The sequence below is a fragment of the Mus pahari genome, chromosome X, assembly GCF_900095145.1.
Source record: "Mus pahari chromosome X, PAHARI_EIJ_v1.1, whole genome shotgun sequence".
Classification (NCBI taxonomy): Eukaryota; Metazoa; Chordata; class Mammalia; order Rodentia; family Muridae; genus Mus; species Mus pahari.
The window spans coordinates 61,961,354-61,989,174 of record NC_034613.1 but is presented as its reverse complement, the minus strand read 5'-3'; the positions used below and the strand labels follow the sequence as shown (position 1 = coordinate 61,989,174).

Sequence of the window (27,821 nt, the reverse complement as noted above, 5' to 3'; positions counted from 1 at the left end):
TTTTCCTCGGTCTAACCCCAGAAGTCCTGCCTACTCGCTCAGTGATTGGCTCCTTTGCACCAGGCCCATCCACAACATATTGGTCCACCTTACTTTGCATAGTTGAGCTGCATTTGTCAGGACTCCATAGAGAGAAAAAGCACCAAAAAAACCTTCTGGCAGTTTACTGTAGATTGTTGCTGCTTCCAAGGGCTGATTAAATGCACATGCTGAGGCAAGACTGGCGCTGATGGAGGCTGAACTAGGCTGTACATTGTAGCGCTCTTCAAACACACCAGAAGAGGGCATCAGATCCCACTATATAGATGGTTGTGAGCCACTGTGTGGTTGGTGGGAATTGAACTCAGTACCTCTGGAAGAGCAGTCAATGCTCTTAACCTCTGAGCCATCTCTCCAGCCCCACATTCTGCTCTTTTAATATAACTTCAAGTCTTTTTTACTTCCAGAAAATTTCATTAGATTATAACTTTTAGTACTTTTGTTTTAAAGAGCTTGATCCTTTCTTTTTCATCTCAATTACTAGTATCTGTTCACTGTACAAAATATGGGGTTTCATAATGGCAGTTTTGTTTGGGTACCATGTACTTTAACACCCCATTGCCAGTCTTCTCTACTTATCTTTTGCATTTGTCTGTTGATCTAAAATATTTCATATATTTATACATCATTTTGTGTTTAATATTTTCCTCATTTTCACTCTGTGCATTTTCTCACATTCATAAACATTGTGTTTTTTTCTAGTTTAATTTTCTTTTTTCTTTTCTTTCCTTCCTTTACTATCCTTTCCCTTCCTTTCCTTTGTTTTTGCTTTTCTCTCTCCCTCCCTTCCTTCCTTCCTTCCTTCCTTCCTTCCTTCCTTCCTTCCTTCCTTCCTTCCTTCCTTCCTTTTTTTCTTTATTTCTTTCTCTGACTTTTAGAGACAGGGTTTCTCTGCAGCTGACTATCCTGGAACTCACTCTGTAGGCCAGGCTGGCCTCGAACTCACAGAGACCCACTTCCCTCTGCCTTCCAAGTGCTGAGATTAAAGGTGTGTACCACCACCTCCAGCTTAATTTTTAATTCAAAAGTTATTTCTAGAAATAGCACATTGAATCAAAATTGATAAAATCTGCTAATATATTAGGAAGAAAAAAATCAAAAGTTTAAAAAGCCCAAAGATGATAAAAATGTGATTAATTGGAAAATAAAAATAAAGTTCTGTTGTTTGTATTTTACTCATTTTAGCTTCCCTCCAAAGGTTCTCCTTCATATTGGGACTTATTACCCTAGCAAGAAACCTAGCAAGACGTTTGAATTCTCACAAATGCTAAATTGATGTTTTACATGTTATACGTATACATGATTACATATGCAAGAGTGTATGTGCTTACAGGTCTGAGGTTACTTTTGCATATTTCCCTCAATCTTTCTCCACCTTATTTTTAAAATTACATTTCTGTCTGTGTCTGTGTCTGTGTCTGTCTGTCTGTCTGTCTGTCTGCCTCTCTCTCTCTCTCTCTCTCTCTCTCTCTCTCTCTCTCTCTCTCTCTCTGTGTGTGTGTGTGTGTGTGTGCGTGCAGGCATATGACTGTGGAGAACAAAAGAGGGTATCTGATTTCCTGAAGCTACAGCTACAAGCAGCTGTGAGCTCCCTGAAGTGGGGTCATCTGGAAGAGCAGGAAGCACTCAAACACTGGGTCTTCTCTGAAGTCCTCCACATACTTTTTTTTTCCCTTATAATATAGCTACAACCCCATCAAACCACTATGAATTTATAATAACTTAAAACTTATAATCATTTTTCCTTTTAATGAAAATAGATTTTTTTTTTCTCATCTAATATATCCTGACTATAGTTTCCCATCCGTCTACTCCTCCCAGTTCCTCCTCACCTCCCTTCTGATCCAGATACATTGCCTTTCTGTTTCTCATCAGGAAACAAACAGGCTTCTTTGGGATAACAATAAAATAAAATATAATATGATAAAATGAAAAGCAACACATTGGATTGAACAAAACAAACAAAGAGAAGGAAAAGAAACCAAGAGAAAGCACAAGAAACAGAGACCCTCTCATTCTCACACTAAACTGGAAACCATAAACAGTTTTCTATCTATCTATGTGTGCACGTGCATGAACAAATATGTGTGTATGTGTGCATATGTGTGTGCCTGAGCATATGTGTGTGCATGCCACAGCAAATGCAGAGGTCAGAGGGCATTTTTTTTTATGAGTTGATTCTCTTTAACTCTATGGGTCCTGCGGATTGTTCTCAGGCAGTAAGGTTTGATAGCAAGCACCTTCACCTACTGAGAAAGCTTTGGTGGCTGAGCAATAATTGTTTAACATTGTCAATTAGTCAGTCAGTGTTTAAGTTATCTGTTATTACGTTTTTATAAACAACTTCCTCAGTCATTAGAAAAAATGGTTGGCAGAATTAACAAAAAAATGTCAGTAAAGATATGATATGAATCACAACTGGTATCCTGTGCTAACAGACATTTCTAAAATACATTGATCTGGGCAATACAGTCTTTGAAGGCACGCATGAAACATTAAAATCCAACCATATACTTCACCTTAAAGCAGGCCTTAGTCATTCAGAGTGCTGTCTGTGAGCACAGTATGAATAGGCTTGGAACCCATGAGAAAGGAAGGACAAGCAGAAGAGATCTCACAGAATTCAACCTCAGAGAGGTTATCATGAGACCATGAGAAAATGAGACAAAGCAAGCCCACATTGTAATTTTGCCTAAAAACTAAGGCCAGTGTGTGATCTGAATAATACCGTCCTCTTGCCTGCCTGCTTACCTCATGGGAAGCTGCTGTTACTTTACTAACCACAACTGAAGCAGCTATAGCCTGTCCTCTATAGAGAGAATATGTACTAGGATATCCACTCACAGAATTGTCCTCATTTTGGATAACCTCTGAATCAGGCCCTAATTTCCCTGAATTTTATCCAGAGAATACCCATCCAAAGTTCAAGTCTTCTAATAAGCTCTTTCTGAGCTGCTCCACAAATTCCATAGGTATGTGTATTCCATCACTACAAAGAGGATTAAGACTAATGTATTCACATAGACATGGCTCTGTGAGGTTTTGACAAAAGAACTTTGACAGTCATAACAAAAAGATAGCTAGAAAGCTTCCATAAAGCGGTTTGAATGACAATATTCATAGGCTCTGGCATTTGAACCTTTGGTCCTTGGTTGATAGTGTTGTTTGGGGAGGCCTAGGAAGTGTGGCCTTGCATAAAATGTCCCAAATGAGTAGTAGAAAGGTTGATTATATTCTTAGGCATGGAAATTTAACTTGATAAAAATATAGTATTTTTGGCACAACCTGTAAATTACATAAATAATTTTTCTATCATTGTGATGGTTTGTATATTCTTGGACCAGGGAGTGGCACCATTTGAAGGTATGACCCTGATGGAATAGGTGTGACCTGGTTGGAGTAGGTGTGTCACTGTGGGTGTGGGCTTAAGACCCTCATTCTAGCTGCCTGGAAGCCAGTGTTCTGCTAGCAGCCTTCAGATGAAGATGTAGAACTCTCAGCTCTGCCTGTGCCATGCCTGCCTGGATGCTGCCATGCTCCCACCTTGATAATAATGGACTGAACCTCAGAACCTGTAAGCCAGCCCCAAATAAATGTTTTTTTTTTTTAATAAGAGTTGCCTTGGTCATGGTGTCTGTTCACAGCAGTAAAATCCTAACTAAAACAATCATATATAGGTTAGTTCTAGTAACGTGTTCAACATGTTTTGATCATATTCACTCCTCCTCAACTCATCCAAGATCCCCCCTCCACTACCCAACCATCTTAGTGGTGTGTGTGTGTGTGTATCTGTGGTTTTTTGGCTATCAAGTCCATCAAATTCAATTTGTGCTGTCCTCTCTTTTTATTAATTGATGTTACATGTATATGCATATATAAATATAAATAGTCTATACAATGTTAATAATATGTATATTCTCAAGGATGACCATTTGGTATTGGATAATTAATTGCTGTTCTTTTCCCTTGGGTACACTATTTCTTTTGTTCTCAGCACTCCTTAGTTGCCTGTAGTTTTTTGTGTAGGGTTGAGGCTTCATGGACTTTCCCCTGTATACTTTGGCGTGTGTATTGGTCTTATCCTTGTCATATTTGGGCAGTTATACTGGTGAAGCTTTATGAATAGTGTAGCTTTTGACATTACTAGTAGATCCATTCTCACAGCAGTCTCTTACAATCTTATAGTCTTTCCACCCCCTATTCCACAATGTTCCCCAAACCTTTGGTGTAGGAGCTGCTTTGTAGATGTATCCATTGAGACTGGTTATGAGAGCTACTGTTGGTTGTCAAATTGACTACATCTAGAATTAACTAAAACTCAAAAATGGAGGGCACACTTGTGAGGGACTTTTGCTTAGTTTAAAGTGGAAAGATCCATTTCTAATCTGGATCTTTGAGGTGGGAAGACACCTTTTATCTGGATGATTTGAGTTTAGAAAACCCAGTTATAATCTGGGCCACACCTTCTGCTATGATTTGAACAGAGTGTTCTCAAAAGAATAAACATCATATTTTATAACAATCTATACTGCTAGGGATGAGGACACATGATGTTTAGAAAGAATATAAATATGACCCCACAGACAATGGGAGGAGGGTCAGGCATTGGTTTGCCTTGCTCTGCCTGGCCTTGCTAGTCTTTGATGATGATGCTCTGGCCTTGGTTTGTCTTGCATCGTGTTGCTGATCTTTGCTTGTCATGACTTCATAGAGAGTAACTCACCAACGACCTTTTCATGATATTCTGGTGCTTCTTTCCACCTTCACAGACTAGGCCTGATTGGCAGAACCTCGTGGTTTCTTCTGGATAGACTTGGCATTGCTGATTCATAAGTGGTGATTGCCAAGTGAACTGGACTGCAGCTGCTGATTCCTGTAGGTGTTTGCTAGAGGACAAGACTACTGACAACAAAGATTGGAATCTCCCCCAAAGAATTATTTCTAAATAGTTCTACTTATCCCATATCCTCATAACCTTTCTTTTCCACTACCTCTAGTGGGTGGTTGGCTAGAATGGAGGTTGAGGCACTTAAGACCGCTTATTAAAGTAGACTCTGAAAGAATCTAAGCCAACAATGACCAATAACATATGCTACAGGGGAGGTGGGGGAAAGGGAACCCTCATTCATTGTTGGTGGGATTACCACCTGGGACTGCTACTATAGAAATCAGTATAGAGAATTCTCAAAAGCAAAAACTAAATCTGTTATTTGACCCAGCTAAACAATTCTCAGCATATATGTTCCCAAAGGATGCAACATCCTACTCTACACATAATGTACCATTATGTCTTTGATAAGACATATCTGATCACAAAATAATTAAAGAATATGAAAATGAAGAATTCAGTAAGCATAGAAAAAGGCTTTCAAACAGATTTTTATGTTAAATTAAGGCAACTTCAAACCAGGCTTTCCAAAATGCTTCAGGAAAACAATCACTGAAGAAACTACTACAAATGCTAGCCATTTTCCATAAAGATTGGATCTGACTTAGGGTTTATACTACTATGATAAAATACCAAAAGAACCTGGGGAAGAAAGGATTTATTTAGTTGACACTTCCAGGTAACAGTCCACCACTTTACTGAAGGCAGTCAAGGCAGAAACTCAAACAGGCAAGAATCTGGAGACAGGATCTGAAAGTAGAAGTTATGTAAGAATGCTGCTTACTGCCTCATGACTAGCTCAGCCAGCATTTATAAAATACCATCCAGTACCACTTCCCACAATGGGTTGGGCCCTCCCGAATCATTAATCAAGAAATTACCTCACAGGATTGCCCACTGACCAATTTACTGGGGGCATTTTCACAACTGAGATTCCATTTTTTTGTTTTTTAGATGACTCTAGCTTGTGCCAGCACAAGACTACATTGTTAATGCTAGGCACAAATTTACTTCTGGCAAACATGTTGCTAAAACTTTTCTTTTGAAGTTAGCTGCCTCAAAACCATCAGCAGCAGGTGGGAAGTGGGCAAGAGTGCAGCTTAGGGATGCCAAGGGCCAAACATAGTTGACAGGTCTGAGGCAATTCTGAAACTCAGGGTGTGAAAATGAATACTAGAATTAAAGTAACAATTATTAAATTTTACATTTGTTCCTTAGTGGTAAAATTTGGACATTGACCTTGGCCATTTAGTTTTGGATAAATTGTTATCTTCAAGCCCTTCCAAAGAGGGCTTGGTGTTGAGACTTCTTGAGATTCAAGTCAACAGATCCTAATCTTTACCATTCAGTCCCTTCTACTAATCCACCAAACTGTATAGTACTCCTGGCCTTTGAGGTGTAAAGTCCATTTTCTATTGCTGTTACAGAATTCTTAGGGCTAGTTACTAAGGTTTACAAAGAAAAGCTTATTTTGGTTCATGGTTTAAGAGGCTCCTATTGGGAGCCTTGGGCCAAGCTGCTGACCAAAGTTCTATTTCTGGATCTACATGGTAGAAAGAGAGAATCAACTCCTGAAAATTGTCCTCTGACCTCCCCATGTGTGTTGCCACTCATAGCTCTTCCACAGCAATGTGCACACATGCTAAAAAAGTAAATAAATGTAAAATAATATTTTCAAAGCATAGCAGGAATCTTGAGTCAAAGGAGGGTTCACTCCTCCTTCAAGAATCTGACACAATTTGTCAATTCCAAATAGGTTGGCATCCCTCTACCTTGATCTTACTCACCTTTATCCAGCTCTACCCCTGACATACTTAGCCTAATGATTAAAATTGTCAACTTGACAGAATGTAGAATTGTGTAGGAGACAAGCCCCTGTCATACCTATAAGGGATTATCTATGTTAGGCTAGCCCCTGGCATGTTTGTGAGGGAGTTTCTAGGTTGAGTTAAATGAGGTTGTAATACTCACCCTAACTATGTACTTACTGAACCATTCCATGAGCACCGCTGTGGTTTCTATGTCCAGTGTCCCTGAGAGCTAAGGCTGGCCCAGCCCAGCAGATCCTCCCATGACCAGTGGATGATCTGGTCCATCATCTCCACAGCTTCAAGACCAGGCAGAGGCTGCATACCCTGTCCCAGCCACCTCACTCCAAGGACTCAGGATTTAACTTTCAGTGGAGGAGGGATGGTTGTGGTCCTTTGTGTACTCCAAAGATATCATCTGTTTTCCCTCCTGCTATATAAGCACAGCCTTACAGCCAAGCACTAGAGGTCAGGCAGATCTACCCTACCTTGCCTTGGGGGTGGTTCTTGGGCACAGGCCACTTATAACAGATCTGATCATGATTTGATAACACAAAGGGCCCTGGAAGGACAGAGGGTACCTCTTTCAGTGGGGTACAGGACAATGATGGTGGTATGGGAGATAGAGCCGGGGTTGAAGAAAATTTCTGGGTGGGTGATAGTCCACAGATAGGATGACAATATAGTATAGTAGGAGGAATTGGCAAAAGCCTCTAGACTGTTGACCCAGAAGCAGGAGTTCATGCTTCTGCAGAATTGACATAACACAGAAAGAATTTAGATGTTTGGATAGAATTGGCATGAGTGGGACAGAGGGCAGGGATGGACAGAGAGGTAGAAGCAGATCTCCCATACAGGATGTAGCTGAGCCCGGTGCCTGCCTTTGGAAATTAGCATCTCCTTGGAGCACAGGATGTCCTACTGGTCAGTAAATGTTTGGGGACCAGGATTTCTACACCTGACAACTGATTTTTACCTTGGTTCAGACAGAGTGGTTTTGCCTGGGACAGGCAGAGACAGAAGCAGGGATGCCAATGAAGCAAAACTAACAGAAGTAGGTACAGGGCAGGGGTGGGCCTAAAGTTACTTTATGTGAAGTGTAAATTGTGTCCACTTGTCTTAGTCAGGGGTTCTATTGCTCGGATGAAACATCACAACCAAAAAGCAAGTTGGGGAGAAAAGGGTTTCTTTGCTTTATACTTTCAGATCACAGTCCATCACTGTAGGAAGTCAGTATAGGAACTCATCGGGGAAGGAGTTGATGTAGAGGGGTGCTGCTTACTGGCTTGCTCTCTATGGCTTGCTCAGCCTGCTTTCTCATAGATCCCAGGGCCACCAGCCCAAGGATGGCACCACCCACAGTGGGCTGGGACCTCCCACCCTTGATCACTAATTGAGAAAATGTCTTACAGCTGGATCTCATGGAGGCATTTCTTCAACCAAGGCCCCTTTCTTTCTCATGACTCTAGCTTGTGTCCCATCCAGTATACCACTAACGTATATAAATTCTAAAGGTTAACAGAACACTTGTCTTAAAATATTTTGTCTACAGAAAACCTCAATTCTCTTGCAGGGACCTTTCCATTTGCTTTTGCATCTGGGGTTAAGCACATAGCAGGCACCCAATAAATGTATATTGAATACAGTTTAGAAAAAAGATGAGACATGAGGAAGTTGGGATAGTTCTGGTACATACTGCCTGAAAAGTCTGGAGTCATATTATTGTGATTAGCACTTCATTTTTCAGATAGGGTCTTGTCCTAGAGTTCAGGCCGCCCTGAACTTTAGATCCTTCTGCCCCCCACCTCTTGAGTGCTGGGATTATACAAGTGCAACACCACTGGCTTTGCATTTTAAAGAAATGCATTTCCAGTGTATGCCTGGGAGGGTAGGATGGGTAGACACTGAGTCTTTAGGAGAATGGGCCAGGAGACATTGAGGAAAGGAAGCTAAGGTGTAGTAAGCACCAAAGCAGAAGCCACCTTGTCTATAGCCTGTTGTCTTTGCTTGGCGGGCCTCCAGCTCCAAGAGGGCCAAGGCAGACTATGTGATGGGAACCTGGGACAGAAGGAAGAGGGTAGTGCTTACACCAGCACATAAAATGACAACCAGAAACTGCTGAGGTTTTGCATATCTCCAAGACATTTGGGTATTTGAATGTTCCACTAAAGAGAAAGCCAAAACATACATCCTTGCTTTATCTGATGCCTTCTGTTTTGCTCTGGAGAAGTTGGTGATGGAGAAGCTACCAGGTTCTGCAAGGCAGGGCACTAGGAGAGAGAGGGGGGAGGGAGAGACAAACAGACAGGGGAGTTCTAGGCTGTGCCCGCCCACCCTCCTTCCCTCCCTCCCCAAGCAAGTCCTGGGTTAGCTTGTCTAAACAATCTGTGGCTTTGTCTCATGCCAATTCAAGCTTGCTAGAATCATGCTTGTACACACTTAAGGAAAAATAGATGGAATTATTAGTAATACACAAAACCAGGCAAAAATGACAGTTTAATTTCTCTCAACTGATTTGTAAGCAGAAATAGCTAAGCTGGGTTTGGGGCAGGGGCACTGGGAAGGAGAGACTCACGTAGGTGTTACGCCAGTCCCACCTAAATCTATTAAGAGTCACTGGCTATGCTGATGGGATGCTAGAGGAAAAATGATTAGGCATCCCTGAGTCCTTGCCAGAATCTAGAGAAACAACTTTTTAGGGAGTCATGCTTCTTTTCCCACTGCGTCTCCCATCCTGCCCCGAACTGGGCAGCTGGCTTCCAATCTGAGACATTTGTATCTGATCTTATTTCTGAGGCAATGTTTACCAGACAGAGGGTGCCACTGGCTGCCAACAGGACCTCTCACTGCTGTCCTTTCTCAGCCTTAAGAGGTAGGTATACTGTCAAGTACCAGAACCCATTTTCCACCTCATTCTCAGGCTCTTATTGAGCAAGTCTAAGTCTGGACTTTGACTTTCATCTCAGATTCAGAGCTGGGGAGCCAATTAGAGATGGAGAAGTTTCTCCACTTTAGGCAAACCTTCCTCTCCACCCATCATAGTGCTGCCTGTTCCCTCCAGGTGTCCAGTAAGTGTAAAGATCACCAATCCCAGCAGAGATCAAGCTGGCAGCTGAGTTCAGTGCTAGAAGGATGTTTCTCTATGTGGAACTATCCCATGGTGAAGACAATGGGAAGAGCTGTTAAAGGAAGCACAGATAAAATGAGTCAAGAAAGACCTATGCCATTTAACATATATTTATTAAAATCTACTAGATGCAAGGCACTGTGCTAGATTTGGTAGGGGATTAGACATAAAGGGCCACCCCTGTCTTCTAAGAGCTCACAATCTAATAGGTTGGGGAAGGCTGAAAAAGGGGAGGAGAAGCCAAGTCCACAAACAACTCTAGTGCAAGGCTGATTATAGTGAGTGCCATAAAACAGACAAGAGAATCAGACTAGGGAAGAACAAGAATGCCTCTAAAACTGAATACAAACTGGGCAGGACACAACTACTATTCTCAGAGATACACAAGTAGCACTGAGGATCATGTTCAAATATACCATTTCTATTTTTGAAAGTAAGTACTCAAACGAATGTAATGTGAACTACAGAATGTCAGTACACTAGGAATAGAGGTGTCACCAATCCCCTAATCTAGCGGGTTTGCTGAAAGTAGTAAAACACTTCCAAAATAGAATAAAATGGGCTATAATGAGCTCATGTTATGAGTCAAATGCTGTTCAGAAAAGGAATTACACTCATACAGAAGATCATGGGTTAAACCCAGAAACTAAAAGGCATAGATTTACACCCATCTTAGTGAACAGAGTACAGTACCACATTTAAACAGGTGTTCATGTCAATCAACTGGATTTAGGCCAGGAATGCTGGATGGGTAGAATGTGAGGAAAGCCAGCAATGAGAATCTTCTCAGGAAGCAGCCCAACTGTCAAATGCAATTGGCTCTTGACAAACTTCAAAAAAAAGCACAAGAGCCATTCAAGTTGGCTAAAGGCATTGCAGGGGAGGGGAAGTATCTATGCTGGGGACATACATAGACTGATGTAGACAGCTGTCAGCAATCCAAGAACATACAGCCAGGCCTGTTATGGTAGGACCCAAGCAGCTCTGGGCAGGCCAGCAAGATCTCTTTGGTTCTACTTCCAGGGGCAACTCCTTGAAATACCTTGTGCATCCCTCGATGCCTCCAATACCAACTAGATACATGTTTCCTCTTTTGCTTTTCATAGCCCTAAAAGGCCAAGTCCATCTTCTCCAATCAGGTCTGACTCCTGTTGCTGCCTTTGGGTCAGGTGTCTGGGGTTGGTTTGATTAATGTTGTCCAGAAGTGAGGTGGCAAGTCACGTGGCACACAATAGGGCCACAGCCTAGGACTGCAGGCAGGGCAGGTGTCATGCCAGTTCAAGCACAAAATCAAGCACACGGAATGCAATATCATGGGAGAAAGATGCCCACCCATCTTTCTGGTGATCTGGTGGGGATTATTCTGTAAATCCAAGAGTGAATATGATACAACCAATTGATATAGTTAATCATAATAAGCAGCAAAATGGTAAACAGTTGCTTTTTAAAAACTTCAGCAAGTATTAAAAAACTCTAATAAAAGCCAGAGTATTTCTTTCTTAATATGGTAAAGGGTAGATGTCTGTAGAGAGCTAGAATTTTAGGCAATCCAGCTGCTCTCCATTCCCTTGCAAGAATACATGTGATTAGAAAGAAAAGTGCAATGAGGTAGATACACAAATGCATAGACAAGCACACACTGCAAGAAGCTTGCTCACGTTTGCATTGGACATAGAAGTACACCTAGAGAATCCAAGGAAATCCACCCCCACATTACCCAAGGCAAAGGATGCAACTATGGGCCACATGTTAAAGCCACAACACTTGACTACATTTGGAGAGAGTGGGGATTTCACTGCCAACACCATTTAAAAGCTGATCTGACAACAGTCATGGAAAAGACACTGATTTTTAGTGTTAACTCTGAAAAAGGATTTGTTCAAGAGAAAAAAAATTACAGAACCCAAACTAGAAAAGAGTAAAAGAGGGTAGGAAGGGATGGGAAGAGATGCCATGCCCTAACTGTGGCATCTCACACTGCTACCTTCCAAGTTAGTGTTATTCTAGACTTCAATAATATCTTTTGTCAACCTTGACAATTGTTGAGTGACTGAGCAAGAAATGGCATTCTTTCAATGTAAAGGTGCCATATTTGCTCCCTTGTTGATGTCAACATTCCTTACCCAATAATAGCTGTACAAAACATGTCCTAACAGCTCACAATGAGAAAAGTAATTAGATAAAGAAGTGGGTTCAGACTGGTTTACAAGAAACCACCAGAATTGAGTCCACAGAGCAACAGGAGTTGCTATGTAGCAACTGTTGTTGGCTTCTCTCCGGCATAGAGAAGGTCTACAGGGCCACTGTGGTGGCCTGGGGCTTTCAAGAGGCCCTTCTAACCAAGATCAGAGGTCACTGTCAGTTAGATCTTGCTTCCCAGGATGGGGCTGAAAGCCCTTTCAGGCTATGCCCCATAGAGAGCCCAACCTCCCTAACTAGGGGACAATAATGGCACATTTTCTGGCCCTACAACATCCCTCAGGGCACAACTGGAAACTCAGGCCACAGCCCTGATGTGACCACCTTCTTCACCTGCTGTTTCTTCTCCAGAGGGGGCTTGCTTGATGCAATGGCCCAAATGCAGTGTGATCAGTTTCAATTTCTGTGCCACATGAATGTCAGGTGGCTTCCTGTCCTCTGATCTTGTTTTATTTCCCTCCTGGGCATGGCTGCTCCAAGTCCTAGACCAGACCTGGTGCAACCAGCTTTTGTGGCATGGCATGCAGGCTACTGGAAGAACATAGCTCCATTTTTCTCCAGGCCTGTATGTCACCCCTCTTAGATGTGACGGTAGGAAGTGATGCCAGAACACACAGGCACATTTCTCAATCTAGTTGCCCAAAGCAGAAACCACAAAGTTCTCTCATTCCAGAGTCACTTTGGGAGGAGAACGAAGGTTATATGACATTACTAGTCAGGTCAATCTTCTGTGTCTGAGATGTTTCTTAGATGGAGCTGCTGCTCAGCCAGTGAATCCAAAATAGTCAAGGCTCCTGACAGCTTGAAGGATGGCTAGCTGTTGCCACACTGAGACCATTCTGTTGGTATAGGTGAAGCTGAGCCCTGTTGCTAGTGGCTGGGGCTATAATGATGAGCAGGCACAGAGTGCTCTGAGCAATGTGTGACAGACATGTCTCTAGTATGCCTCAGTAGCCAGGTTGTATAGTCAAGTGCTGCCCACAGCGAGTCTGCATCTTGAATGTGGCTTGGGCCTGCTTCTCTGGCCCACTCTCATCCAACCTGCCCACCTTGTATGGTCACTTTTTTGGAAGGCAGTCGATTTAACTTTTTTTCTGTAAATTCTCAAAGAAAACATCATCATATGTAAGTACGGAAGCAATTAAAGTCACAGGTTAACATAAAAAAAGAATTCAAGGATACGTAAAAAATCTAAAACTTACACAACAAAAATGTAATAAAGTACAAAAAAACAAAGCAATAAAAATTAGAAAATAACATCACAATTGATATAGAAAGAACTACTATGTAAAGTCAATATATCCAAGGTAAATTGCTAACTAGTCAAAGGAGATGAACAAATAATTTGCATGCAAAAAAACCAGAAATACAATTGTAGTCATTGCATGAAAGATGAGACTAGCAGTCAGGAGGCTTGAGGGGTCCATCCCTGTTTCTGATGCTCATGAGCTGTGAGATGCCAACAAGTGACCTTCACTGAGTACATACACCTCCTTGCCAGGTAGTATCCTTACATGCAAGGCACACTCCTTAAGAGAATCTTAGGAGGTAGGGATTATGACCACTCCCCACGTCAAAGCTGCAAATGGAGGGAGTGTTGTAAGGATCTTCCAAGGAGGAGGTGTCATTTTACCTTTATGTTCTGAAGATGTCCCTTTCATTTGGGGGTGCTCTCTCACTTTCTTTTGAACAAAATGATACTGTGTGAGGACAACCCCCAACTGATGTTTGTTTTGGGTGTTCATAGGGGTCACTGGACTGAATTAGCTTAGCAAAATGAAAGGAAAACCAGTTTATCTCCAGCCCAGTAAGTTTTAGTAGGAGTATGACCCAGGAGTGATGTTTGAAAAATCACCACTTTAAGTGGTGATGTTGTAGGTACAGTGCTAATTTTAAAACACACAAAGAACAGTACTAATATTATGTTGTTATGGCTTGGGAAGAGACTTCTGGTGAGAGCCTCACACAGGGATTGTCACAGTGCTACCATAGCTCAGATCACTCAAACAGGCTCCCATGTTGGTAAGGTCAAAAATGCACATGGAGTATTTGAAAACAAAGGGAGTATGGTGAAAATGGAGTATTCTCTAAGTTAATATATTATTTCATATAATGTGATTTACAATGCATATGTATTACTAAATTAATAAATTAAATATTATGGCATTTGAACATTCTATTTACATCCCTAAAATTAAATTCAAGTAGGCTAAAACCTTGGGGCTATTTTCCTTCCATATTGATGCCACTGAACAATGCTACATTTCCCTTATGGATAGAGCTTGGAAAGGACCTCCCAGCTCTGTACTAGACCCCCCATTTGCAGATTTTTCTTCTCATTCTAGATGTGAAGACTGAAATACCTTGATAGTACTTTCTGCCTGGAAAAATAGCCAATCTATGTTCAAATGGTAAAAGTTACTCTCAATAGGTGTACTGGGAAACATTGATATTTATAAATTGCTGGTGGCAGTATAAATCATTTCAACCTCTCACAAAATAAAGTAGATAAGCGCTACAGAACTGTTCATCTCCTTTGACTGAGCCATAGCCTCTGCAGACACCTGCTATGGGTCCCAGGGCAGTGTTTACTCGCGATGGGAGGGCTGGTGTTTCTGCAGTGCTGAGTGCCTCTTGAACACGCGGCCACACTCACTGCACTCACAGCGCTTGACCCCACTGTGGATCCTACGGTGGCGGCTCAGGCCTGAGCTCCTCCTGAAGGCCTTGCCACACTTGTCACACTCATAGGGTTTCAGTCCACTGTGGATACGCCTGTGCTTGATGAGGTCAGAAGGCCCTCGGAAAGCCTTGCCGCAGTCGCCGCATGCATAAGGCCGCTCACCGCTATGGATGCGTGTGTGCTCCAGCAGGCTGGAGCTCTGGCGGAAGGCCTTGCCGCACTGGTTGCACTCATAGGGCTTCTCACCGGTGTGGATCCTCCGGTGCTTGGTGAGCTCTGAGCTCCTCCGGAACAGCTTGCCGCAGTGAGGACACCCGTAGGGTTTGGCGCCGCTGTGGATGCGCTGGTGCTCTGCCAGGCCGTTGACACCACGGAAGGACTTGCCGCAGTCATCGCAGTCGAAGGGCAGGTGGCCTGTGTGCATCCGCTGGTGCTTGAGAAGTTCCTGGCGGTCCAGGAAATCCCTGCTGCACGCCTTGCACGCAAAGGGCTTTTCCGAAGTGTGAAGCTTCTGATGTCGAAAGAGGTGGGTGTTGGCTTTGAAGGACTGCCCACACTCCTCACAATCAAAGGGCTTCTCTCTGCTGTGCACCCTCAGGTGCTGACTAAGGCCTGAGTTCTTCTTAAACCTTTTCCCGCACTCCTCACACTCAAAGGGCTTCGCCTCCCTCTCCATTTGCTCCCTCTTTTCCAAGGCATCTTCCAGAGCCCGACTGGGGCCAGGTCGGGGCTGAGCGGCCACAGCTGCGTGGCTCTTCCTGTGCTCATTAAATTCTGACACCCCCCTGAAGACCTTCCTGCAATCGCCACACTCCCAGCCCTTCTCCTCACTGTGAACCCTCTGGTGCTGAACAAGGAGCACTTTAAGGCGGAAGGTGTCCCCACACTCTTTACATGCAAAATGGTGTTCTATGGGCAGATTTTGTGGGCTCCCTCCCCTTCCCCCAGAGTCCCCATTCTGTTTGACCTCAGCGCTGGGGTCATTGGCCCTCGGGGAACTCGTGGACGCCATCTCTTGCAGCTGGGCTTCTTCACCCATCTTCTGGTGGGAAGTTCCAGAGTTGCTTTCTACAATGATAAAGCATAAATTAGACACAACTGTCTATCCCCTCACCCCCACTGCTGAGCACCAGGAAGGACCTTGAAGCCATCAGAGGCAAGCACCAGAGGGAAAGGTGGGAGAGTACTGAGTCTAATTTCAAACCTAAGAGCTCAGCAGCTGCCTTTAACCCAAATCAGAGTCCCTCCCCCAAATTTCCTCTCGTTTCCCTTTAGGCTCACCAGGGTGCTTAGTGTGATCTGTGTTGAGGGATGGATCTGATACCAACAGAACTTGTCCTTGTGACAGGTGAGATACCAAAGCAGGACTCACAACAGGAACTCCTGTTAATGGAAGAAGAAGGCAGCCACTGATGATGTCACTATGGAAGAGCTGTCTATTACTGTATTATATAAGTCATATATGCAATGCAAATGCACTTCTCAAGGGCAAGCTCCTTCTGGGGACCGTAGGAAGGCAGGCTCTGGGCCCTCTTAGCACAGGCTCCAGAAACACAATATGTAGCATCTTGGCCAGATGAACTTACACCATTTTCCACCCCTGTCTGCTGAACACTATGTTTTTCCCAGACCTCTACAACTCTCAATCCAAACTCTCAACAGTTGCTTCTGCCGCAGACGGACTTTTCTGGGGTCCCTGATCTGCGGGGAAAGGGTCCCTGGTTGCAGGTGAGCGAGGATTCGGCGGATGAGGGGTGACAAACAGACATGGGCACAAGGTAGTGTGGTATCTGAATGCGAATTGTCAAATTGAGCATCAGACTATTTATACAGAAGAAAATAGGGAAGTAAGTACACAAAACAGAGAAGCAAACCTGGAAGGGCTGGCAGGAACCAACAGGGATAACATTCAATGTTAACACCTGGGATCAAAAACAGCTCCACCTAAAGACAGTTCAAAGTCAGTAGCTGGGGGCAAGGGTTTCATGCCCTTGCCAAAGATCCTATAGTCCACCTTCCCCCTAGGCCATTGTAATGCTTGTGTATGGGTGTAATTCAGCTATCAATGGTTCTAAGTATCTACCCTGGTTCCTCTTTAGATCACAGACTTCCTTCTTCCTAGAGAATGGTAAATTCCTATGTAGGGCAGTGACTAGCTGCCTAGACCCAAGGGTCAGCTCAAGGACTGACTGCCCAGGATCTGATATGGCTATGTATTAAGGGAAAGCACATGGATCTGTTTTCCAACTAAAGCAAGGACATTGGAGCATTTGTTATACAAAATGCCACCATTCCAGGAGTTTCCTTGAACTTTTTGCCTCAGGACAGCGCCCAGGTTTTGGGGGCCTGTTGGCGCTTGTCACTACTGGAAAGAATGTAGCATGCTTCTTCTAAAAATTCCATACCCCATGCAAACATCTGATAAACAACTCTCAACAATGAGCTCCAATCAACTGGCCATGATTGTTATAATACAATATAATATATTATATATATATTTGTATATATTGATATAATCGGTATAATATGTTGTCTCAGGTTGAAATCAAATATAGCATCTATTCTGATCAATTTAATGTATGGTATACTCTTTATCTAAATACAGTATATTAAGTTTTAACAGTACTCTAAATTATCATAACAAGATTACTCTAACTTCTATTTTTACAGTTATTTATTATGTATGTGACTAGGTAAGCATGTTAATGTCAAGGTGTACTTGTAGAAGTCAGAGGATAACTTGCAGAAATTGATTGTCTCCACCTACCTTATGGGTTCTGGGGACTAAACTTAGGTCAGCAGGCTCTGTGGGAAGCATCTTTATGTGCTCAGTCATTTAATTGACTGTTCTAATTTCTTTCAAATGAAGGACTGGGATGGAGATCTTTCCATGCCACAAGGAGTTGGGGGAGCTGCTATTGAGTGTTTTCAATAAGGAAGGTCAAAGTGAGGTTATAAGGGGTAGCCCATCTATCTGCAACTCCACTTTCAGTAGGTGTTGAGTGTGAGAAGTTCTGGAGGCATCCTTACCAATGGAGGTCACAGCCCTGGAATATGCCAGTGCCTGCTGCTCCGGGTTCAAATTGAGACTCAGCCACTCCTGTTCTGTGAGGTGCCACGGTACAATATCAAATGACACCAAATCCTGAAAGAAATCACATTGATAGTCAGTCTTTTTACCTAATCTGTAATGAGGTAGGATGGTATCAGTGATGCCAGGGGCAAGAGATTAGGGCCTGAAGTATTCACATCTGTGCATGTTGCTAATGTGGAGATCTAGCCACAATCTCAAGGAGTCCTAGAAAGAAAACATGATCACGAAAAAGGAGACCTGGGTTGACTGGCCCTGGGACTCCCACTGTCTTCCCAAAGGACTCAGACTCAGCTCTCTTATGTATACAACGGGCATCAAAAGCACACTGGGGATTCATTCCTTGGCAGCCTGTGGGAGAGAAGCAGAGGACAGGAAGGAAGGCAGTGGCCAGGGTTCATACCCTGCAGCATGTCATGCTGGGGAAGAGGCAGAGGCTGAGGCCAAAATCAGGGAGCAGTGACAAAATCTCAAGCAAGGCAAGAGGGAAGCACAGCTCACCTGGGCCTCCGGCATCTCAAGAGGGACTGCCAGGACCTGGTTTCCTGGGGCTCTGTCTTGGGGAAGGGCAAGACCTTGGGGAGCAGGCGTAGCTAAGGAAAGTGAAAAAAGCTGTGAGTGACAACAGCCCTGTTTCTTGGTCCCCTGGGATGACATTAGTGATTTCCCTAGCTTTAAATCTTACAGAGTCTTCTCTCTCAGGCTGGCTGAATGACAAGGCAGAGCATGAGTATGCTTGAGAAAGCATATTTGAAACAGTAGGAAAGTAAGCTGGAAAAGAATTAATCTAGGTAGACCAAAGGGAGGTAAGATAAGACAAACAAATTCTAGTCCAGGCTGAGTTGAAGACAGCTACAGAGAGCTGCAGACAGGAAGACTAGTGGCAAAAGATTGGTTGACTATAGAGTTCCTTTAAAGTAAGCCAGGGTGAGGTCAAAATTCGTACTACAGAGGGAGGAAGCACACTAATCGGAGGAAATAACTCAGATGAGGTATCTTTTTTTATGGATATCTAAAACTAATGGGGCGACTGAAAGGAGGAGAGGTGACAAAGAGCACACCCTAATATCACAAGTCATTGGATGAAAACCACGAAGAACCCTCTTCTAGATTATCCAACAAAATGGTAAATTGGAAAAACAGTTGGAGAAAAATACTTCTAAGGAAAGCTCTTCAAACACTATATTGATAAAGAAAAGATCTCAAGTGAGTGTATATGTGTTTCCCTCCGTATTGCAAAGACTGTGAGCTATTGTAAGATCTTACCACAGATGTCTATGCATTATAGGCCTCCAGCTTCAGTGAGTTCAAAGAAACAGACACATAGTTCATGTTCTGATGTCAACCCAATTTAACTCATAATTAAGTGATAAGGAAACATTTTAGCACTAGCTCAAGGATTACAACAATTCAGGCATTCGAGAAAGACTTAAATATGGTATCTTTGAAGGGATGAATGGAAATTTCCATGTACAGCCATGATGGAGTAACAAGGAACAGACTTAACATCCACAAACAAGCCTGCGTCCAATAGTTTTTAATACTAGGACAGTAGGAAGCACATGATCCCCCAGATAAATAAATGAGGTGAGTTCTGTTGTCTATTCAATGTTCTACCTGGAGGTAATGTCCTCCAGATTGAGTGGGTAGGAGGGGGAAACCAAACAGAGCTTAGCAACCTCATCAGAAGCTTCAGAGGCTAGCATTCTGGGTGGTAGGCCAGATGGGGCTGCAGAGCAGATTTCAGAAAGCATAGTGCCAGGTAGGAAAAAATAAATGAAAAAGATATGCATAAGGCTTCCCTTGAATCGTTTCTGACTGCAAATATTGAATGAAACTCCCAAGGACTGTAAGCTGAACAGTTCCTAGGACACACAGAGGTAAGGGGATGTTCAAGGTCTAATCAACTCATATTTAATCCTAATGTTCCTCCAGAACATTCAGAAACCAACACAGAAGGAACATGGTTCAATGTCTATTCTTAAAGCCCATACTACAAAAGATCTGCCCTATAAAAATTTAATTATAGGTTCCAAGGACATTAAACTGACTTACAAATAACTACTTGTAACCCTCAAAGTCTAGACACTCAAGGATATAATCATTATGAGATCTACTTTCCAATAAAACATTATTGAACTACCAAGAAAGACAAAAAATGTGACCTACAGCAAAGAGAATAAGCAACCAACAGGAGCATCCAGAAATGATTAATATGACTTATAGATAAGAGAAGATGATAATTTAACTATGCTCCACTACTGAAGGAGAAATGGGAATACAAGATTAAACAGAGGATATGAAAAGTACCAAATGGAATTTTTGTAGATTAAATATATGTTAAAATAAAAATTTCACTGACTAAGATTAGATAATATAAGAAATAGTGGGAAAAATGAAGATATAGTAATAGAAACTATCTAAAATGAAGTCAGAGAGAAAGCTAACATAATTAAACTTCTGAAAATGATAAGAGGAATATCTTAAATTAGCTGGAGGGAAGAAATGCTATGAAAGAAAGAAAACAAGTATTATAATAAAAGACTGTCAACCAAGAATTTTATAGTCAGAAAAAATCTATCAAAAATGGAGAATAAACTAATATTCAAAAACAAAGGATAGATGAATATTTTAGACAAAAGCTGACATTTAGACATCTTGCCCTTAGCAGTTCTATACCCATAAAATATACCAAAGTTAATGTTCAGGTGGAAGGAAATTAAATCACACTTAGAGCTACACAGAGGCATAAAAAAACATGAGACTTTCAACTTCTACATTTCAAAAATTTTAAAATTTAGGTGAGCATTTCAAGAATAAGCAGTAGCTAAACATATGAGCATGTGTTTTTATCAAGACTGTGCTGAATGCTAATACTCCAAAAGAAGAAAAGGGGAAAAGATATGGGACAAATGGAAATAAGTAGCAGGATGACAAACTTGAACTCTATTATGCAAATACTAAGTTAAATATAATGGACCAAGCACTTTCAATCAGAAGGTAGAGACTATTAGATTGTATTAAAACAGAAGACTATGTACTGTCTAAAAACAATGCTAAGGACACAGACATTTAAAAAGTAAAAACACAGAAAATAATATACTGTAACCAATATACTGAAAAAAAAATGTGCAGGGTGAATGACCAAGGTGGGTGACAGTTCTAAAGTTTCTAATGCAAGGTCCTAGAACTCAATGCATAAAAAAACAATAGGTGGTCAGTCTAAGATAACATTTCAGCAGATTACAAAACTGTGAATTCTTTACAGAAGAAACAGGTAGGGATGACATTTGGCTGAAAACTCAGAGGGGAATAATGTCATACCCATATGGGAAAACCTGTCAACAAGAAAGGACCAATGAGAATCTATAAGCAGTATGTGAAGAGGGGTGACCAAATAGTCTAAGTACAGATTTCCTGAAGGTATGGACAGAAGGTCTAACTAATGTGACCCTAAAGTCCTAGAAAGTCCTCCTACCCATTTTTTGCTGATTGTTTAGCAAAAGGGATTCTCCAAATGTGTGAGGTCATCCTCAGTTATTCAGTGGACAAAGCAGAGTTCCTCTGGCTTAATGCTTTCTGCTAGGCATTCAATGTCTAGTTTGATCTTGGCTTCCTATAAAAACAATGAACTTATTACATGATTTTGTTTTTAAAACAATTCACTTCCAATTGACATTGATGTTACCAAATGAAATGGAAGAGGGACATCATACCACATATGCACTTCTGGAAAAAGATGGTCTATTATAAACCTTTTCTTGCCTAGCACACAATTGCGTAGCTTTACACCAATCACCCCATTCAGACACTGACCTTCATGCAGATATAAGATGCCAAGGCTATGGCCCTCAAAGCCTGTGGACCTGCCGAGAACACCATTTCTTATCACAAGAGGTTTCTTCTAAGAACTCAGGCCTTAACTCAAATGTCACTTCCTTAGAACCTCTTTATTCTCTAGCCCTGGCAGTTTATTCCAAACATTTTCACAATGAAAAATTCTCTTTTGAAGCTGCTTTTCTCAGAAAAAAATCTGATCCATCAGGACAGGACCTTCTCTCCATTGGTTCCCCCTAAATTCATGGTACATGTAGCAGATACTGGCACCATGTAGGACATGATAATAGTGTGGAACAACTGATCAATGTAAGCCAGTGGTATGCTGAATGGAGCAAGCTTTCTTTTATGGAGCATATGGGATGAATGCTTGGAGCTGCTTGTCACATAATGTCACTATCACAACTAGAACTGGTTGTTGTCACCACAGTTTCTAGAAAATAATGTACAACCCCAAGTATCCAAGCCAGAACCAGAAAATAGTGATCACAGTGCAGGCTTCATGGAGTAGATTTATGTTTGGAAGCTACATTTAAATACCATCAACATGCCATTTCCGAGTGTCACTACACAAATACATACATATTTTCCTCTCTCTTATATATGCACACACAAGCAGAGGTCTTCCAAACCATCTACCTTTAATGGAACAAATTCCACTGAAGTGTTTTTTTTTCTTAATTGACATGATTAACTGTGAAAAGTCCTGGACCTACAACCCTCAAATAATTGATAATTATCCTTCCCATTGAGCAATAGGAGTAACCTTTCCTATACTAGTTCACCCCAGGGATTTGGCTTGAGAGCACTTTAGCTCCTGCTGGCTATGTGATGGCCACCCACAGTAACAGAGCCCTTGAATACACAGATAATTTAGAAGGTACTTATGGAAAGAAGAGGGAAAAAAAGTAGGCCCTGTTTTCACAAAGGAAACTAAACTCTGCCCAATTAGCTAAGTGTAGGAAAATCATTGAAAAATATTACTACACAAGAATCCCTACTGTGGTTAAAAATAAAACTACCATCCATCCTGAAGACAATTGGATAACTTAACCACTGTGTTGCACAGCTATTCTACTTTAAAATGGTAGAATTAATCTAGAAAAGAAGTGACAATACTGCCAATTGCAGGTGAAGTGGATTTTTGGAGATGAAAATCAAAGCAGTTCCATACAGAACATGAAAGTCATTGTAGTGCACCCAAAGGACACAGACTGTAATGTAACCTTGAACATAAGTAACTTTCTTTTTTTTTTTTAAAGATTTATTTATTTATTATGTAAGTGCACTGTAGCTGTCTTCAGACACTCCAGAAGAGGGAGACAGATCTCCTTACAGATGGTTGTGAGCCACCACCATGTGGTTGCTGGGATTTGAACTCAGGACCTCCGGAAGACCAGTCGGGTGCTCTTGCCTGCTGAGCCATCTCACCAGCCCAGTAAGTCACTTTCATTCAGGACAGAAAAGCACAGCCTGAATCCTAAAGATTTTCCCACAGTATACTAATACCTCTAAGTGGGAGAGAAAGCTACAAGAACCACTGCAGGAAAACAAACCTTAAACTTTTAAGGCAAACAACAGTCTTTCTTTACTAAGGAAACAAAGGCCCTGAGTATCCATACCCAGAGCACAAAGCCTTTGCCAAGGTTAACTGCAAAATTCATATTGGGCCTTGCCAAGTCTGTGTATGCTGCAGCTGTTTAATAAACATCTGCTGTGAGAATACATGTGCAGCAGTAGTGTCAATTGCAGAGCTGGGCAAGTATGAGTTTTACAACACCAGAGTTCATTTGGTGAGTAAATCTTTCTGCTTCAGAACAATATATAATTTTTAAAAATGAATTAACATTTAGTCATTGATACTTCCACATATGTGTTTTCTGCAGTACCAGCCATAGAATCATCCTGAGTATCCATCAACATATAAATAAATAGAACATGGTATTCAGTCACGAATTTTATCCAGTTACAATATAAGTTTTAACTGAGCAACATTTGAATTTACTGCATGGAATTATAAACACTAAGAAACCCAAAATAACCATTTTATTTTTTACCTGGAAGAACAGAAATTGAGGGTTGAATTTAACAGACATAAAACAACCTATATCATAAAAACTGGGGAATAGGGCTGGTGAGATGGCACGGTGGGTAGGAGCATCCGACTGCTCTTCCGAAGGTGCAGAGTTCAAATCCCAGCAACCACATGGTGGTTCACAACCATCCGTAACAAGATCTGACTCCTTCTGGAGTGTCTGAACACAGCTACAGTGTACTTACATATAATAAAAAAAATAAATCTTTTAAAAAAAACTGGGAAATAATTTAGCATCTTTGTACTTCCTTAGACAGGCATTATCTTTCTGCAGCAGTAGGGGAAGAGGCAGGAATACCACTCAAATAAGACTCATCTAGAAGTTTCCAGAAGCTTTCAAGTGTGCCTCAAACACCTAGAATGCCTCAAGTATTGAAATGAGAACCTGCAGTAGGAATATCTTCAGAACATGTGTTTTTTAGGTCTTATCATCAACTTGACACAAACCTAGAAGAGGACCCTTAATTGAAGAATGGTCTCAATCAAAATGTCCTGTGGCTACGCTTAGAAGACATTTTCTCAGTTGATGGTTACTGGTACTATGTGTGTAAAATTGTCAGAATTGTTTCTGGGCAGGTAATCTAGCAGCACTGGCATATATAAGCTTCCAGAACTCCAATACTTCTTCACTATCTTGTATCCCCACCCATGGGCCTTCCAGCAGCACAGCAGCTTTACCACCTTCAGACAGGTTATAAACACTCAGACTTACCTAAAAATGACACACAGGGATGACTCATCTCGTTTAGAACAGTTCCAAGAGATTAGTCCTGTATGGAAGGTCTCACCTGTTGGATTGAAATAAGTTGGGTGAACAGAGAAGCAGCTCATATGTGTACCTTACAGGATCCTGTCCTTTTCATACTGAGTGTTCAAGGGCAAGACAAGCTGTGTAATTGAAATGGTACTGCCAAGGTCTGGATGTGCCTCAGTGACTACAGGGTGCAAGTACTGAGTGGACCCAGGGGCTACAGGTGCTCCTGGCCTTTATGTGGCCAAATGAACATGGCAGGCCAGAAGGTGGGCGAGAGGCCCATGAGCCCATCTTGTACTGTGAAATCTGGCTGCTAGTCAAAAGTGCAGAATCTTAAAAGGCCAAAAGGGATGACTGTCTTACCAGGAGAATCTGTTTCTCTTAGAATATTTATGTCAGTGTATATCTTTTTCTGTATGTGTGGGTAGGAAGGCATCTGCTTTCTCTGTTTTGCCTAGGCACCTGTCTCTGTTGAAGTTTCCCTCTTTATTCCATTCTATAAAAAGCCAGAAAGTAGACCAGAAGGGGATTTCATATTGTTTGTTATGTTTAATTGAGGAAAGGTTTATGTTCCCATTTCTCCAATACACAGTGTCATCTTTCTAAAAATCAAAATAAATTTTAAGTACAGAATCGTTGAGGGTACACCATCTGGATATAAAAGATTCCAAACTGGGAGTGTGGTGAGATGCTATGCAGCTGCCCTGGGCCATCTAAGGGCCCAGATAGTTTTATAAGGGCTGGATTACTGTTAGAAACCAGGCTAACAATTCAGTGAAAATTCTAGTGGTAGAGCCACAGGTCTGGGTGGCTGTTACAGAATTACTATCTTTCAACATGCAGACATTGATTGGACCTGTTTAGAATTTGGATACCCCCCCCCCCCACACACACACACGACAGACAGTTTTCCTACCCAGGAACTTCCTTCTCAGGTTATGCTGGTGGTTAGATTTCTGAGAAGAGAACTCACACTATTTAGCTGATTTTTCCAAGGGGTCTATCATTAACAGGAGGCTAGAAATCACTGCTCTATAGCATTCTAAATACAGATTCAGGACCACTTTGGGGTAATGGACCAGACTGTCAGACACTGTGAATGTTGTTTCTATAGTAATGTCCAATGGGAGATAGGTCCTACCCAGGAGAGGTACTATTCCACTAGTCCCATCTGAAATTTTCTCCTAAAGGAAAATGTAGAGACTGAGATTTAAGAAGAAATATTCCATTGACCAACAAGACTGGAGAGGGTTGCCTGCCTCTGAGTCCAAATCTGGTTAGAGGGTATCAGCTGGCACAGGGTGAGCCCTCTGGGAAGAGCGCCAGAAATGGGGGTGGGGGCACTGAAAAGGACCATGGGCTTTGGGCAGCAGGGAAGTGGGAGTATGCATGTGTAAAAAAAGACATGTAATTAATCACCCAAATATAGACTGGAGGAACTAGCAAAGGAGTTTAGGAGAAGGGAGCAATAGAGTGGTGCCAGAAAATGTGGTTCCAAGGAGGGCCACCGTAAAAGGTCTCTTCATCTGGCAAGAATTCCCTTTTGCACCCCCAAATTTCTGCCCCAGGAAACGTACCTGCTCCCGTGCAGTCACCACTCAAATGGAAAGGTAGATTCCCCTCCCCCCACCCCCTAAGCAAGAACCTTCTTCAGGGCCCCAAAGGCCCAACCCCTCCCCCACACTAGGGGAAAGTCCCTTTAGCCCTAATGGCAGCCCTAAGGCCTCCGAGTCGCTGGGGGCTGTGTATGTGAGTCCACCCCCAGCTCCTGACCAGTTCCCAGTGCTTAGCATCCTCCAAAGAGCAACACAGGCCTCAACACATACGCGATTCCCGCCTTGGACCGCTGCCCCCAGCCCTGCACTAGAAGGCCTCCGGGCCTCGCCATGCCCACCCACCGCCAAAGACCTTTTCTTTTGACCCCTGGTTTGCTCCAAGGCCCAGCAGCATCCCACTCTACGAAACGCCCCCTTCCCCTTATATTCTTCCGAGGTCCACTCACTAACACGGGCCTCCCAGCACAGCCTCCTGCCGCCCCACACGCTCTCTCGGCCACACATCCTTGCTCACGAGCACAATCTTATGATCACTCGAGCTGCACATCCCTCCCCGCACGCTCACCCGGCCCACGGCGCGTGACTCTGGGCCCTTGCAGAAGAAGAACGGGCGCGTTGTAAGCAGGCCCGGCGTGGCAGGAAGCGCCACGGAGCCGCTTGTGCCTGGCGGAGCCCAGAAGCCCGGCAGCGCGTTTCCGGAGCCGGGGGCGCCGCCTGGGGTACTGAGATCGAAGCCCCGCCTCGGCCCAGGTCCCGCCCGGCCTGTCGGCTGCGATTGGCCTGAGAGGGGGGTGGGACAGAAGGGGGCCTGTCTGGGGCGGGGAGAGGAGAGGAGGTGGGATAGATGAGACTAGGGGAGTAAAACTCATGAATCCTAAGTGATGAGTGTGGAACGAATGTAAAAATAAGTAATGCATAAATAAACAAGCAAAATAAATTGTTAGTGGCGGAGACAATGAAGAAATTGATAAGGCCAGGCCCTTTAGAATGATGGTAGGGCTGGAGGAGGGCACTCAAGAAAAGAGTAGAGGGGTCAGAGTCCTTCATAAAGTCAGGCCTGAGCCCTGTCTATGCCAGACATCAAGAATACAACCGTGAGCAAAACTAGACCCTAATGCCTATCTTAAGAGCCACACATCAGGCACCCTAGAGCTCCTGTGAGAGTACTATAAGCGTATTAGGGATCACATAGCAATAAATAAACAGTAACCTGAATTTCAGAATAGCAGTTTATGCCATGAATCTCAAAACAAGCGTCTTGGTTTAGAGGTGTTGTAAGTAGCTGCCAGTTCAACTTCACTGCTTTGCATTTATGAATCCTTGGCAGCACAAGTAACTGCTTTCTTAAATATACTGTTTTCCCGAGGGAGGCACTAATAAACAAAGATCAATACAACACCCCCTCTCTCCCGCCCTGAGAAGAGTGATGAGAACTTCACTCAATATCCATCCAGGTGATGCTTGGAATGATCAGGAGGAGTGTGTGTGTGTGTGTGTGTGTGTGTGTGTGCTTCTATGACACTGCAGTATCTGTAGGCAAAAGCAACATCAAAGATAAACATCTATAATTTTGACATATCTAGTGTAAGAAAGGAAAGTTCGGTGCTGGAGAGATAACTCAGCCTTTAGAGTACTTGTCTTGCAAACCTGAGGACCTGTAAAGAACTTCACATCCCAGTGCCCATGTTAAAAACGAGAAGTCCACTTTTTTACTGTCCTTTTAATTTTCTGAGGCAAAAATTGC

At 42.6% G+C, this 27,821-nt stretch overlaps 1 protein-coding gene across 4 annotated transcripts; it reads right to left on the bottom strand.

Annotated features, from left to right (window-relative positions):
- Nucleotides 1-9,956: 9,956 nt before the first annotated feature.
- Nucleotides 9,957-26,777, bottom strand: Znf275 (zinc finger protein 275). 4 transcript variants are annotated; one of them, XM_021187780.2, is made up of 6 exons: nucleotides 26,643-26,777; nucleotides 24,480-24,555; nucleotides 18,337-18,428; nucleotides 17,775-17,889; nucleotides 16,026-16,127; nucleotides 9,957-15,812 (listed from the first exon to the last, which is right to left on the bottom strand). In XM_021187780.2, the coding sequence occupies exons 2-6, from the start codon at nucleotides 24,505-24,507 to the stop codon at nucleotides 14,650-14,652; spliced, it is 1,500 nt and encodes a 499-aa protein (XP_021043439.1). In that variant the 5' UTR covers nucleotides 24,508-24,555; nucleotides 26,643-26,777; the 3' UTR covers nucleotides 9,957-14,649. The 4 variants fall into 4 exon arrangements, with proteins under 4 accessions (XP_021043439.1, XP_029390103.1, XP_021043441.1 ...); XM_029534243.1 differs by lacking the exon at nucleotides 26,643-26,777 and adding an exon at nucleotides 26,524-26,542; XM_021187782.2 differs by lacking the exon at nucleotides 18,337-18,428.
- Between the last annotated feature and the right edge of the window lie 1,044 nt (nucleotides 26,778-27,821).